This window comes from Nicotiana attenuata, unplaced genomic scaffold, assembly GCF_001879085.1.
Source record: "Nicotiana attenuata strain UT unplaced genomic scaffold, NIATTr2, whole genome shotgun sequence".
Classification (NCBI taxonomy): domain Eukaryota; kingdom Viridiplantae; phylum Streptophyta; class Magnoliopsida; order Solanales; family Solanaceae; genus Nicotiana; species Nicotiana attenuata.
In genome coordinates this window covers 171,129-185,979 of record NW_017671406.1, presented here as the reverse complement: position 1 = coordinate 185,979, position 14,851 = coordinate 171,129, and the positions used below count along the sequence as shown (strand labels likewise).

The 14,851-nt window shown below is 38.1% G+C and overlaps 1 protein-coding gene across 1 annotated transcript in view; it reads left to right on the top strand.

Annotated features, from left to right (window-relative positions):
* Positions 1–703: 703 nt before the first annotated feature.
* Positions 704–14,851, top strand: part of LOC109208092 (probable fructokinase-4) — a 15,268-nt gene continuing 1,120 nt past the window's right edge. The window contains exons 1-4 of the mRNA XM_019371117.1: positions 704–1,344; positions 12,429–12,679; positions 12,828–13,119; positions 14,504–14,656. Of these exons, the coding sequence (XP_019226662.1) occupies positions 967–1,344; positions 12,429–12,679; positions 12,828–13,119; positions 14,504–14,656 (1,074 nt within the window). The 5' untranslated portion in view covers positions 704–966. The remainder of the gene's footprint in view (positions 1,345–12,428; positions 12,680–12,827; positions 13,120–14,503; positions 14,657–14,851) is intronic.

Here is a 14,851-nt window from a genome sequence, read left to right as displayed (position 1 = left end):
GTATTGATAGTTTTCCAAAGGCTAAACTAAAAATTACTAAAAGTGTTATTTTTTTTTAAAAACTGCCCAAAAAGGGGCTATTCTTGCAAAATATCTGTTGGGCAACGGTCAAATTGGAAGCTGACCGTTGCAACGGTCAAATGAATTTAAAAAATAAAAACTATAAATTCAGAAAATAGCCGTTGAACCGGTCTGGGCCGATCCGGTTAATCGGTTCAAAAGCTATTTTCCTTGACCGGTAAGGAAAATGTATACGGACCAACCCCTAACCTCCCAAACCCAGCCCTACCCGGCCCCCTACCACCAGTCCGGGGTTAATACCGGTCTACGCCAGTCCGGAACCGGGTCAACCCGGCCCGTTAAACACCCATAGTTTGGACATTGATACAATTTGGAGCTATTTTTGAATTTTTGTGAGTGGTTTGAAGTGAAAATTTTAAAACAACTACTTGGAGTTTTTAAAATTTCTGAAAAATTCTGAAATTCAACTTAAAGTGAAATTTTAAAAATTTTATGGTCAAATACTAATTTAGCAACAAAAAAAATCAAAAAAAGTGATTTTCTTTTATGGACAACGGGCCCTAAATATTAAGATAAATTTTGGTTTATTAACAATCTCCTGACATATTTATTTTTAATTTTACGACCCTAGTTTTTTCTTTTTTCTTTTTATATGAGAGATTTAGTTATAAAGGGCCACAATGTACAAACAGCAACCTCTTAGTCTAAAGTTTTTTTCTTTTTTTCCTATTCCGTGCCCGGTGTGCCGTCACTTATTTAGCCCTCCACACTCTATTATCCAATCCCCCTAATCCCATTTCCATTTTTGCCTTATTGTCTACACACTATTCTTGTTCATTAGTACCATCTCCATTTTTTGACTTGTTACTCTCTTCCTACAAATGTCAAAAGCTTATACCCTCTGAAATTTTGTTTGAGACCACTGACTGAGAGAGAGTTAACTGAATGCATCATCACGCCACCATATCCCTCAAACCACCTTCTTCTTCCAATTCTGCAACCCTTACCCACCACCATGCCTTTTTATCTCCAAACCTATTTCCCCAAAACCCTAATTATGTAGTTCACCCACTCAGGAAGAAGCTTCGTTGTTCCAATTTCAATTGCAAAGGCCTTGAAATTACCGTCCCTAAACTCCGCCCTAACTCTCTCAACAATGGCGACGACAAATTCAGAAGCATCACTGCTGTCAAAGATGTTGATATTGCCACTCTTGGGAATCTCTGTATCGATATTGTTCTCAATGTCCCTCAATTACCTCCTAAGCCTTTAGACCAGCGCAAGGCTTATATGGAACAGTTATCCAAATCCCCTCCCGATAAGGTTCGTTTTTATTTTCATCTATCAACATACAAGTTTAAATTTAAAGAAAGGAGATTGCTTCTTCTTTTTTTCTTTTTTTTTTTCCAGATTTTTTCTTACTTAATTAGAGTTTATGGTTAATTCGTATTTGTTGCTTTAGTGGAAGAAATATATCTATATAAGCGAGACCTAATAGTTGAGAATGAGTTTTAGTCACGTTAGCACTTCTACTTTACGCCCTATGCTTTTCTAGGAGTTGAGTAGACTTTCAGAGATTTATATGCCAGTGCAAAATACAAAAACTTCTAGAGTACTTTTTATTTTATATAGGATTAGTCTTAGATGAGTTTATATTAAGTAATATGGTCGATGAGGATTTCATGTAGTTGAAACAGATTGGGACTAAGGCTTAGTTGTTATTGTTTGTTTGTTGTTATGGGTTTGTAGTAGCAAAAACTTTTCTGGGTTCACAAGGTTATTGGTGCTACTGTAGAAACCAAGTATTCTCTCTGTGCTGTTTATATATATGAATTTGACTTTATATATTATATTAGGACGATAGAAGAAAATATTAAAAACGGAAAAGGGCTAAAAATACCCCTATTATTTGGTAAATGGTTTACTTTCATGCTCCGTCCACCTATTCGTCCAAAAATACATTTACCCTCATGACTGACGGAAATTTTTGTGGTCCCTTTTTTAATGTGTTGGCAGCCCGTAATTGGGCCACGTGGCTCCTTTGTCCATATCTCTGTTTTTGAGAGCGAGAAGCGCAAAAAAGCGACAGGGGCTCGCATCGCTTTAAAAGCGAAGCGCACGCTTCGTTGAAGTGAAGCGCAATGCTTAAAAAACATAATGTAAACCTTGCAAAGAGACAATATAAATAATCAAAAAGTTCAATTTAAAAACTTAAAAGTAGGTACCGCAAAATCCTCAATACATCATAGGACAAGCAAAATTAAAACCACTAAATTACTAGAATCAATATCTTATTCTTCTATTCTTTTTGTTCTTCTTCAAGATTGTCAAAATCTTGAATTCCTCTATTATCTTCATATTGCTCTTCATCTTCTTCTTCCCCCTCCTCTTCCTCTTCATGATCACTTCCATCATCAATTAGGGATAGGGATCGACTTGTAGTAGCCACACTTTTTCCCTTCCTATTCAAGCTTGAATTTGAAGTATTCCCCCTTAAACCATAAGGGTTCTCCCCAACTCCACTAGCATCTGCAACATCACCCTAAGTGAAATTAGAGTCGCCTTCAAATACTTCTTCATCTTCACAATTTTCGGGGACTCCGGTTAGCCACTCATTAGCCTCATCAATATTGTCCAAAAGAATTGGATTAATTAGATTGCGGTGGTTGTAGCGACGCCTCAATGCTCTATTGTATTTTATGAACACTAGATTATGGAGGCGCTTCAAGGTTAGTCGATTCCTCTACTTTGTATGTATCTGCAAACAAGATGTGTCAACTAATTAGTAGGAGTTAGGACAATTGAGATATAATTTACTTTATCTCAACACACAAAATCATTCTTTTTAGTTCTCACGTGTTAAAAAACGCTCCAGATCCTTTCACATCCGGATGAACTGCAGGTTAAACTTAGAACTTTGATGGTGAAAGTCTGTAAATTCGGAGTCTCTGCACCATATTGGTCACACTACTTAAATGTAGAAGTGAAAAAATATTCAAGAGTTAATAAGTATAAAAAATACATTAAAAGTTAGAGCTATAAAATATAGAAGCACTCGATCACCTTGGCGACTTCGTCTTTCTTCGTTTAATAGCCAGTCGCAGCTTAAAAAGTCCTTCCACCTGCCTTGTAAATAGTAAATTGATCTACTATCTTTTCTTGCAAGTCTTTATCTGGGGTCAACTTAATAACACACTCATGGAATCCCTTCCACACTTCTTTAGCCAGTGAATTATTCTCATACTGATCATAAAGAGTGACGGGTTCAGAATAAGTCCAGCTGCATGCAAAGGTCGATGAAGTTGCTCTGTCCATCTTGAATCAATGATCCGAAACCTTTGCATATTTCTTCTCATCAGAGAATGATGCTTGAATAGCCTCCTTGGCCCTATCCATAGCTTCATAGAGGTAGCCCATTGGTGGTTTTTGCTCCCCATCCACCAAATGGAATACTCTAATCAAAGGGCCACCAATTTTAAAAGCATGAAGGACATTAATCCAAAAAGAGTAAGAAAGAATAATGAGTGCAGCTTCTTTCCCCCAGCTTCTTTTGCAAATTTACTCTTATTCCATTCCTCTAAAATGAACAACTTTCTCAAATTGGCTTTTTGCAAGTGGATACTATGCAAAGTCAAGAAAGTAGTGGTGAACGGTGAACCTCGTCTTGCCCGGTTTCACCAAATTTTTTTGTTTGGTGAATCTTCTCATCATATTCAATAACAAGGAGCCGCTGAGCAATATAAGAATGTACCCTAACGCCCTGGCCAAAAACTGTAGAGAAGGGTTTTCAAAAGATGTCCCGAATATTAAGTTGATACAATGAGCCGCACATGGAGTCCAATAGACATTCGGGTACTCTCCTTGCACCATACCACCCGCTTTAACATTTTCACTCGCATTATCAGTGACCATTTGAACAACTTTGCTTGGGCCAATCTTTTCAATGGTGTTTTGAAACAAGGCGAACATTTTGATATGGTCAGTGGATGAGTAGCTAGCATCAATTGACTCAAGAAACAAACTTCCCGTGGGAGAATTAACCAACACATTAATAATCATTTTCCCGGTTCTTGCCGTCCATTTATCCATCATAATGGAGCATCCATACTTATTACACACAATTTTATGTTCCTCCAAAAATTTATTGGTCTCCTCCACTTCCTTATTTAGATGAGGACCTCTAATTTCATGATAAGTGGGATGTTTCATTCCAGTTCCAGGTCCATATTGACCAACGGCCTCAATAAAGTCTCCAAAAGTGTCGGTATAGTTGACACAATTGAAAGGGAGCCCGGTATCATAGACCCATCGTGCAAAAGCTTTAACTGGTTAGCAATTTTTTGCACATTTTTTCCACCGCTTTTTGCTTCTGGCTTCTTTGGGAAATAACAATCTATAGGACCTTTGGTCCTACTCGTACTCGTCGATCCATGGCTTGAAGAGATTGCATCTCTTCCCCGTTTTGTTGGAAGTAACAAACCTTCACCTTCTTCCATATCATCATCATCATCAAGATTGGTCACAAATGGTTAATGACTCATTTGATTTTTTTTTTATCCTTCTTCTCAAAAAATTCTTTATTTCCTCCCTCACCTCCAGTGGGCACTTCGAACAACTTGTGACGTTTCTATTGCCGCCAATAAGATGGAATTTAAAGCGATAAATTCCCCCGTTGTAATCTTGTTACAAAACTTGCATATAACATTGGTACTATTCTTCTCATTAACTTTATCGCCATATTGCCAAGCCGGGTCTTTCTCTTTTGAACTTTGGGACATTTTTAATCCCTATTAAGATATAAGAAAAAATATTATAAAATAAAATAAAAATATAACATTTATATTATATATATATAATAATTAATTTTATAAATAGAAATACACATAAAAATTAATGAGTAAGAAGAATAAAACACTCATTGATATCTTCTTATTAAACCAAAAACATTCTCGATGGCGCATGATAGTTAACCTGCGCCGACGAGGATAACCATGGCAGGAGGGCGTGGACGAGCCCGTGGAAGGGGACGCGGAAGACCAAGGAAAGTTCCCCTTGTTACCTTTGGAAGCTCTGTGGGAGCACGCATGCAATCAACAACTGAGGAATCAGTGGTAATTACGCCAATTCATTTGAGTGAATTGAGAAATCCTAATGAGGCTGGATCGTTTTCAAAATCAGCTGGAACTACAAAGAAACTTCAATTGAGCCCAGATCTGGCTAGCGAGAAACGAAATGAGGTTGAAGTAACAGCAATAACAAATGACCAATCAATCGATGAAGAGAAGCCACAGGAATCCAATGGAACAGTACTGCATGCTACAGTACAACAACTAGCACAGCAATGGGTGAATCTATTTGCGAAGAACAGAACAATCGAGAATGGTATGGCTCTTTCCTATATTGCTCCTCAATTAGCTAATGGCAAAGTAGTGATTCAGCTGGAAAAGGAGGAAGTTGAACGAGAAACTGAAAAATGGAGAGGAGCCTAATTGCATATGTAATTGGGGATTGCCCAAGGTATAATGCTATGCGACGATATATAGATCTAAAGTGGAACAAAATTGCAAGTCCAGATCTGTTTATGCATGATGAAGGATACTATATCATCAAATTTCAGTCCACAATCCAGATGAAATGCAAGAAATCCTGTCTACTGGCCCTTATACTATCAATAATCGACCTATCATTTGAAACCTTGGACAACAGATTTTGATTTTGATAAGGAGTTGCCAACTGAAATACCACTGTGGATAAAATTCCCAAAGTTACCAATGAATTGCTGGGGAAATAACTCTCTGAGTAGGATTGCAAGTGCTATTGGGATACCTATGTATCCAGATGAATGCACGGCTAAACAGACGCGTGTTTCCTTTGCTTGTATGCTAGTAGAGGTCAACGTGACAAAACCCAAAGTTATGGATCCTAATGGTAGAACTTTTCAACAAACTGTGACATATGATTGGAAGCCACTCTTCTGCAACAAATGCCAAGTAATTGGCCATGTTTGCCCACAGGAGCGGAGAAGAAATGAAGAACGGGCAAAAAAGCAAGGAGGACCTAAGAAAGCCATCCAGATATGGGTAACAAAAGAACAAGTAACAGAGCAACAAAAAGACAACAATAAAGGGGCAGAGCAGATTGTAGAACAAGTGGTGGGCGGAATCAAAGAAGCAATTGATAAGAATACAAAAGATGCTGAACAAATACAGAAGACTGCAGTGATACAGGAGCAGCAATCCATCAGCATGCTATCACCCAGTGCAGGAAATGAGAATACTACACCTAACAAAGGGAAAGCAATAAGTATTGTACCTGAACTCAACTTGCAGGATTTTCCTATCCTATGTTCAGTATCAACTAAGAATGGCCTTGAAGTGTTAAATAGAGGCTATGGTGATTCACAATCAGCACCTCCTGACAAAGGAGGTGGGATTAGCTTTAATCAATGAATTGATTGTTCTGGAATGTAAGGGGTGCAAATAAAAGGTATAAATAGAGTGAACTGAGGAAATGCCTAAAGGCCAAACACATTACTTTAGCAGGATTTACTGAAACTAAGGTGACAAAGCTCATACTGTGGCAAAAGCTATGGCTACAAATTGGGGATTTCAAAATAACTACCTTAGTGCTACTAAATACTAATGGTAGAATTTGGTTACCGTGGGACAGGAATTTATACACTGTTGATAAACTGAGAGAAGAGGCACAAATATTACATTGTCAAGTTACTATGACAGCAACTGGCAGGCCATGTGTAATAACTGTCATTTATGGGTATAACACATGTGAACAAAGAAAGAATTTGTGGGAATAACTAAAGGAATTGGCTCCAGAAATAAATATGCCATGGCTGATTGTTGGAGACTTTAATGCAGTCCCATACCCACAGGATAGACTATTTGGAAACCCAGTTCAATATGCAAAGATCAAAGACTTCACTGAATGTATACATGACTTGCTACTAAATGAAGTTAAATGGACAGGTAATTACTACACATGGACAAACAAGAAACAAAGCTGTGACAGAATATGTAGCAGACTAGATAGGGCTTTTGCCAATCATGACTGGATGATGCAATGCGGTCACATAGTGATGGAGTATGATGTTCCTTTAATTTCAGACCATGCCCCAATCCTTTTTACTCTGGAAACAATCCGAAGTAATGTCAAAGTTCCTTTTAGATTTTTCAATTTTTGGGCTGAGCATAACAACTTTTTGGTCGTAGTTGAAAAAGTTTGGCAGCAGAGATTCACTACTTGGAAGATGAGGAATATATGGATGAAACTGAAAGCCCTTAAACCATTGCTCAAGCAGCTAAATAATGAGGAGTTTAAATCCATCTCACAGAGAGTAGACAAAGCAAGAAGTGACTTGGTGGCAATCCAAAAACAGTCGAATTGTCAATGGTCTGATAGTCTTATGGAACAGGAAAGAGCTACTTTGCACAATCTGGAGAAATGGTCTTTGATTGAAGAAAGTATCATGAAGCAGAAATCAAGGGTCAAATCGATACAGTTGGGGATTCAAACACTAAATATTTTTCTGCTGTGGTCAAGGAAAGAAGCCAGAAAAAGCACATCAAGGAGATCACATCCTTAGAAGGAGTGAAACTTACTGAACCAAAAGATATTCAGGAGCAGATTGTGAAAATTCTACAAAACATTGATGGGATCCTCAGCTCAGAACCTGCCAGCTATCAATAAACTCAACATGAAGAGAGGACCAACTCTAACTCAACAACTGAAACTTGAACTAATTGTAGCAGTCACTGAGGAAGAAATACAGAGAGGACTTGATTCCATAGGTAAGGATAAGGCTCCAGGAATTGATGGATATAATGCCACTTTTTTCAAAAAATCATGGGCCATCATTAAAGAAGAAGTGATACGAGCAGTACAGGAATTCTTCAACACTGGGAAGATGTACAGAGCCATCAATTGTCTAGCCATAACTCTGCTGCCAAAGAATGATAAGCCAACAACAGTTAAAGAATACAGACCAATTGCTTGTTGCACAGTCTTATATAAATTGATCTCTAAGGTCATAGCAGCAAGAATACAGAAGGTCATTGCATCCATTATTAGTGAAGCACAAGCACGCTTTATACTTGGGAGAAAGATCGGAGATAATATCATTTTATCACATGAACTGGTGAAAGCTTACACAAGAAAGCATGTGTCTCCAAGATGCATGATAAAGATAGATTTACAAAAAGCCTATGATTCAGTAGAGTGGATATATTTGGAGCAGATCATGGTGGAACAAGGTTTTCCTACACAATTCATCACATGGATCCTAGAGTGTATGCAAGCAGTCAATTATACTATATTGATTAATGGTGAACCATCAGAACCTTTCAATGCAGCTAAAGGACTCAGGCAAGGAGATCCCATGTCTCTTTTCCTATTTGCCATTGCAATGGAGTACTTGAGTAGGAGCCTAAAAAGAATGACAAATGTGGCAGGCTTTCATTATCATCCAAGATGTTCAAAACTAGCAATCACACACTTGTGTTTTGCTGATGATCTATTGCTCTTTGCAGAGGTGACATCTCTTCAGTGGCTGCTCTTCACCAGTGCTTTAATCAATTTTCAGAAGCCTCAGGTCTAAAAGCAAACTTAGGGAAAAGCTCAATATATTTTGGTGGAGTGAGTAGAGAAGACAGAGAGAATTCAGCTCGAACTGGGGCTTTCTAAAGGTGATCTACCTTTTAAATACCTTGGGGATCCTCTGTCGACCAAAAAACGATCCCTAATACAATGGCAACCACTTATAGAGAAGATAGTAGCAAGGATATCATCATGGACTGCAAAGAAATTGTCCTATGCAAGGAGAATTCAACTTGTACAAACTGTTTTATTTGGGGTGCAAGCCTACTGGGCTCAACTGTTTGTACTACCTGCTAAAGTCCTAAAAACTATTGATGCCTACTGCAGAAGCTACATTTGGTCAGGCTGCAATACCATCACCGAGAAAGCCTTGGTTTCCTGGTATAAAGTCTGTGCTCCAAAAAGCATTGGTGGACTGGGCTTGATAAACTTACATGTGGAATTAAGCGGCTATAGCAAAAAATTATTGGGATCTAGCACATAAGCAGGATAAGTTGTGGATCAAATGGATACATGCATATTATATCAAAGGCCAAGCAATAACTTCTATGACTATACCTCAACAGGCATGCTGGTTGGTTCGGAAGATTATGGAAGCTAGATCAATACTGGAAGATATCCAATGCAATTTCAAGAATGGAAAGAGTGTCACAAGGCAGATATACATACAACTTATTGGCGAGGAAACTAGAGTGCCATGGAAATGCATGATGTTTGGCAATGCTGCTCGACCAAAAGCAAGATTTACACTATGGTTGCAGCTACAGGGCAGGCTGCTTACTGCTGATAGACCCAATATGTAATGTGTCAAAGCTCGGAGGAAACAAATGAACTCCTCTTTATGGAATGTGAATATGCTAAATAAGTATGGCACAAAGTGAATTAATGGGCACAAGGAAGACCAATGAATGCAAGGGGGTGGCAACAACATCAGCAGGTGATTATTAGTAGATCAAAGGGGAGAACTCAAGCTGCACAAATCTTCAAGATGATATACACGGAATTTGTTCACAGCATTTGGACAGAAAGAAACATGAGAATTTTTGAAAAAATGTACAGAAATAGCGAGTCATTAGCAAGAGATATTGCTTGTGTTTGTAGTGTGAGGGCTCCAACAAAAATTAGGAAAATAGTTCATACATTTAGATTCTAGAAAAGTTGTAGTAGTGGAACAATTACTTGGTTAGTTAGATGTGTTAGTTAGCTACGGTTTTGTAAAGTTTCTTGGTGATGGATAAAATATTTACTTACCAAAAAAAAAAAAAAGAATAAAAGGAGAAAAAGAAACAACGCTGCCCTAGCTGTGCAGAAGACTGGACGGGAAGAAGAAGAAAGAAGAGTCTTGAAGAGAGAAAAAGAGGAGAAGAGAAAAGGAGAAGAAAGAAGAAAGAAGAATAAAAGAAGAAAAATTACCTAGAGGTCTCTTGTTCTCGCTGGAATGGATCCCTAGCTGGCTGCTGCTAACGTTCGATTTTGGGAAGAAGAGAAAGAATGGTCTCTTTCACTTTGGGGTCTGTTTTGTATAATAAAAAGAAAGACCGAAACTTTTTTTTTTAAAAGAGATTGACCCCTTTGGACATAAGCAATCGATTCTGTGCTTCTCGCTTCTGGGTCGCTTTGCGCTTCCTCGACTGAAACGATTCCTTCTACTGGTCGTGCTTCGCGTCGCTTCTCGCTTAAAGCGACGAAGTGATCGCTTTTTAAAACATTGGTCCAGATCAAATTTAACCCGCTCCAAATTTAAACCCGCCCAGTTTATTGGACCAACCCACGGTAAAAACCTCCATCTTCCTTGCCTCTCCTCCAAAAAAGTAGCCACAGCCTCCATAAAATGCAGTAGCACCAAGCTTAAAACTATCATCAATCACCCGAAACACCACCAAAAATCACTGCAAACTCCAGCTGAGACCAGCCGCTATCCACCATGAATATAGCTATGTAAAGTCACCAAAAAACCTCCATTAATGCAACTCCAAAAATCAGTTGTATCGCATTGTCAAAACCAGCCTCAAAATACTTTATTCTTCCTTCAAAACACCACCATTTTCGGCTCTAAACCCCGCTAATGATTCTGTTAGAGTTCGAGTTTTGTCGGAAAAGCTGAAACTCCCGTTGGAAAATCAAACTCCGGCAAAGCCCCCCCCCCCCCTGCATCTAATCCACTTCCATTTAGAAATATTGAATTAATTTTTTAAAGAAGAAAATGATTCCGTCTCTAAAAGAAGTGGTAGTCCAGTGGTGCTATTTTGTGTTCAATAAAAGAATGTGGCCGAAGATGACGAAGAATGAACCGGAAAATGGAAAATGAAAATAAAGGAAAGAGAAAGGTAAAAAGTATTAAAAGAAAATAGGCCAAAAACAAAATTCACTTGCCTAAAAATAACCAAGTTTCGGACGATGCGGAGGAGGAAGACGATAAGTGGACAACATGGGTGGGTGAGGAGACGAGTTGGGTGAGGATTCAGTTTTTTTTTTTTTAAATATTTTCAATTTGGTCGGGCGGGTTTTTAATCTGGAGCGGGTTAAATTTCATCTGGACAAGGGAACCATGTGGCCCAATTACGTGCTGCCAACACATTAGAAAAGGGACCACAGAAATTTCCGTCAATCGCGAGGGTAATCTTAGACCAGAAGATAACGTTGTATGCATTTTTGGACGAATATGTGGACGAAGCATAAAAGTAAACCATTTACCAAACGATAGGGTAGTTTTAGCCCTTTTCCATTTTAAAAATAATGGTCGAAATGTTAGTTGGTAGAGAAAATATCCCATCAAGTTATAAAAATTTGAATAGTTTAATGAATTTGAATTCTTGCCCCCAAGCTTTGATCTAATGGTAAGAGCACATCACGTGATGCATGTGTTAGATGCACGTCAAGGTTTTGAATCCTGTTGCAAACAAAACTTAATATTTAAGTGGAGAAGGGTAGAGGGGGCCATTATCCACCAGGTTTCAACCATGCGCCACCGGTTGCTTGGGGATTTCTCGGTCATAAATTGAAGTCTTGAAAGTTTGTGAAAGTTTTATACAAATGAAATGATATCAATCATACTATCAGAAAGCCCGTAAAACTTCCAGAAAAAACAATTAGGATGCAAGGAGTACTATGAAACTCGATAAGCTTGTCCAAAACAAAAGCCCTATTTATGCTTATTATCAAACAAGTTCACCCATATGGATCTTTGGTTAGTTGAAAAAATAATCAATCTAAGTTGATGATTATATATAATTTTCAGACTTCAAAGCTATTAATATGGCAAATATACAGCATTAGCTGCCTGTAGTTTATCAACAATGAGACACTGTTAAGTTGTGCAACTCTAGTTATTAGAGCATCAAAAACTTTAATAAGGCATCTAATGAAAACATGGGTCAAATATGGTTGAGCTCCTTTGCAGCTTAAATGAACTACCTTGATGATTAAGTCTAGGTACCACCGTTTGGGTTCGGACCAGCTAATTTTATCAAAGTAAAATGTGCACTTTATGTGCTTGGATATCATCGTCTTTGAAAGCTGGCCTGATCTCCTCAGTTGTATCTCTTAACATTTGCAAAATTCTGGGATGTAATTAATTTTGTGCAGTTCACTAGTTCTTGATATCTAGTCCTATATATGGTGTCTAGACCTCTCTTGAATTAAGTGGAATGTAGAAATACTAAAGCATTGTCCACATATTGCATAGTGCTGCTGAAGAATGGGTATTTGCCCCTGGCATCAATCCGCTTATATTATTCCAATTCTTGTATCTGCATAACCATACAAACTGATATCCTGATAATTTAATTCTGCTTCAGCGGTATTGGGAGGCAGGTGGAAACTGTAATGTGGCTATAGCAGCTGCAAGGCTTGGCCTTCACTGTATCACAATTGGCCATGTTGGCGATGAAATATATGGACGCTTCCTCATTGATGTGCTTAGTGATGAGGGGATTAGTATTGTTGGGATGAATGAGCAGAGTGAAGCACTTAATCTTCCAAGTTCTGACTATGAAACACTACTATGCTGGGTTTTAGTGGACCCTTTGCAGAGACATGGTTTTTGCAGGTCCTTTTAATCTTGCTTTTCCCAGTTTACTTTTCCTTTACTTCTTTTTGTTCCCCCTCCCATCTGGGGTGTCTTTGCTTGCTCAATGTCTGGGCTACTTGATGTTCCTCGGAGTAGTCTAACCTTTAAGATGTTTAATGTTTTCCAGTCGTGCAGATTTTAATGTGGATCCTGCATTCAATTGGATGAACAAATTATCTACTGAGGTAAAGATGGCCATTAGACAATCGAAGATCCTGTTTTGCAATGGTTATGACTTTGATGAGCTCTCTCCGAGCCTTCTTGAATCTGCTGTTGAGTGTGCTGTTGAATCTGGGACATCTATCTTTTTTGACCCTGGACCACGAGGTAAGAGCCTTCTTGCAGGAAGATCTGAAGAAAAAAGAGCACTTGGCAAGTTGTTGAGGATGAGTGAAGTGCTTCTCCTGACTTCAGAGGAGGTTTGTATGTCATACTCTTAACAATTGTTTGGTCACACTTGTAACTTATTATTGCTTGTGCCTTCTTTTTTTTTTCTTTTTTTCTTTTTTTTATTGATCGGTTTATTGCTCGTGCCTTCTGCTGTCCTGCATCTCGGTGTGTGACTTAATAAGATATAACCCAATTATTTGAAGATGATAGATATAACCAGTTCTTCCTACGGGTTTAATGAGCTAAATTATCCATTTTGAAAGAGCTCTTCTGATAGCTAAGAACTATCTTACTTAACATGTCATATTTCCAAGTTATGGTATATACGTACTGCTTGAAATTTTTACAAAATTTTATGTAGCTCAGAAGCAACTAATATGTATGGTATAAATAAGTTCAAGAAAGTTATACTCACTCAGGTTGTGTAGTTCTTTGCATTTGTAGGCTAATGTAGCCCCCTTTCCCTTTTGCATGATATCCTCCTTTTGTTCACAATTTATCTGATTCTATTACAAGGTTAGGGAGAGGGAAAATTGGTCTAACTGGGTGATATTCCCATTTTCCCCTTAGTCGAATATTCACAATTGCATGGACCATTACATAGAGAATCATATCTCTATGTAGATTCTCTACTTTTTTGGCATACCTCTTCTGTACAGGAGCTTTCCATTTATCAATAAAATTGTACTTGAAAGCTTTATAGGAGCTTAATGAAATAAGGAAACTGTAGACTAAGTTAAGTTTCCTAAACAAGGAAAGTGTAGGCTAAGAAGCTTTTCCTAGCTACCAATATTCCTTGGTTGTGAAATAACTATTTAGAATGTTCACTATTAACTTAGATATACTAACTATAACTGTATTAATTCTCTTGATTTTCAACCCAAACAATTATCAGTTACTTGGTAAGCACCTTTAACTGTATCAGAAATTAGAAATGCCTGTACAAAGGGGAAAACTAAAGCAAACAACCCACGGTTACTTGAAAAGCACTTTTATGTAGCACCTATTTCCTTGCACTACCACCACCTCTTTCTACTTTTCGTTTTCATATACATTTTAAGTTTAATAAGTTGTAGAGGAAACAAAGAGGACGTGTGAGAACAGAAAGGAAGGCAAAAAGGGCTCCATTTGGCAGGGTCTAGGATTTGGTTGAGCCATGGATAGCCTTATCCCTAGTATCAAAGAGTTGGTGTAGTTGTAAAGTTGACATCTTGAGCAACAGTAACATGATGTTCGAGCTGATTTGTTGGCTTTTTCCTCGTTGCTGAATTTATACTTTGTATATTCTGGTCATGTTGCTGAAATTATGACTTCCTTTCCTGTATATCAGTGGACATTTTACTGTAATCCCCTCTTTCCCTTTCTTCACTCTTTTATATCCGTTACTTATCTGAATCACTATGTCTTCTCCAGGCAGTATCTTTAACTGGTATTGATGACCCAATCTTGGCGGGCCAGGAGCTGCTCAAGAATGGAACTTGTACTAAGTGGGTGATTGTTAAGATGGGCCCGAAGGGTTCAATTTTAATCACCAAATCGAGCATAACTTGTGCACCTGGTTTCAAGGTATCAATTTTCCAGACCCATTGGAAATGTTGTTTCTTGTGAAAAATTACTCAGATTCATCTTCTTAACAGAAGTTTACTTGTTCCCTCTTGCATTAACTAGCTTATCCTGTAGACATTTCTGTTTTACTTTGGGGTCTTTCTTCAGACACCCCCACTTAGAGGGTGCAGCACTTGACTAATGACCAAACAACAT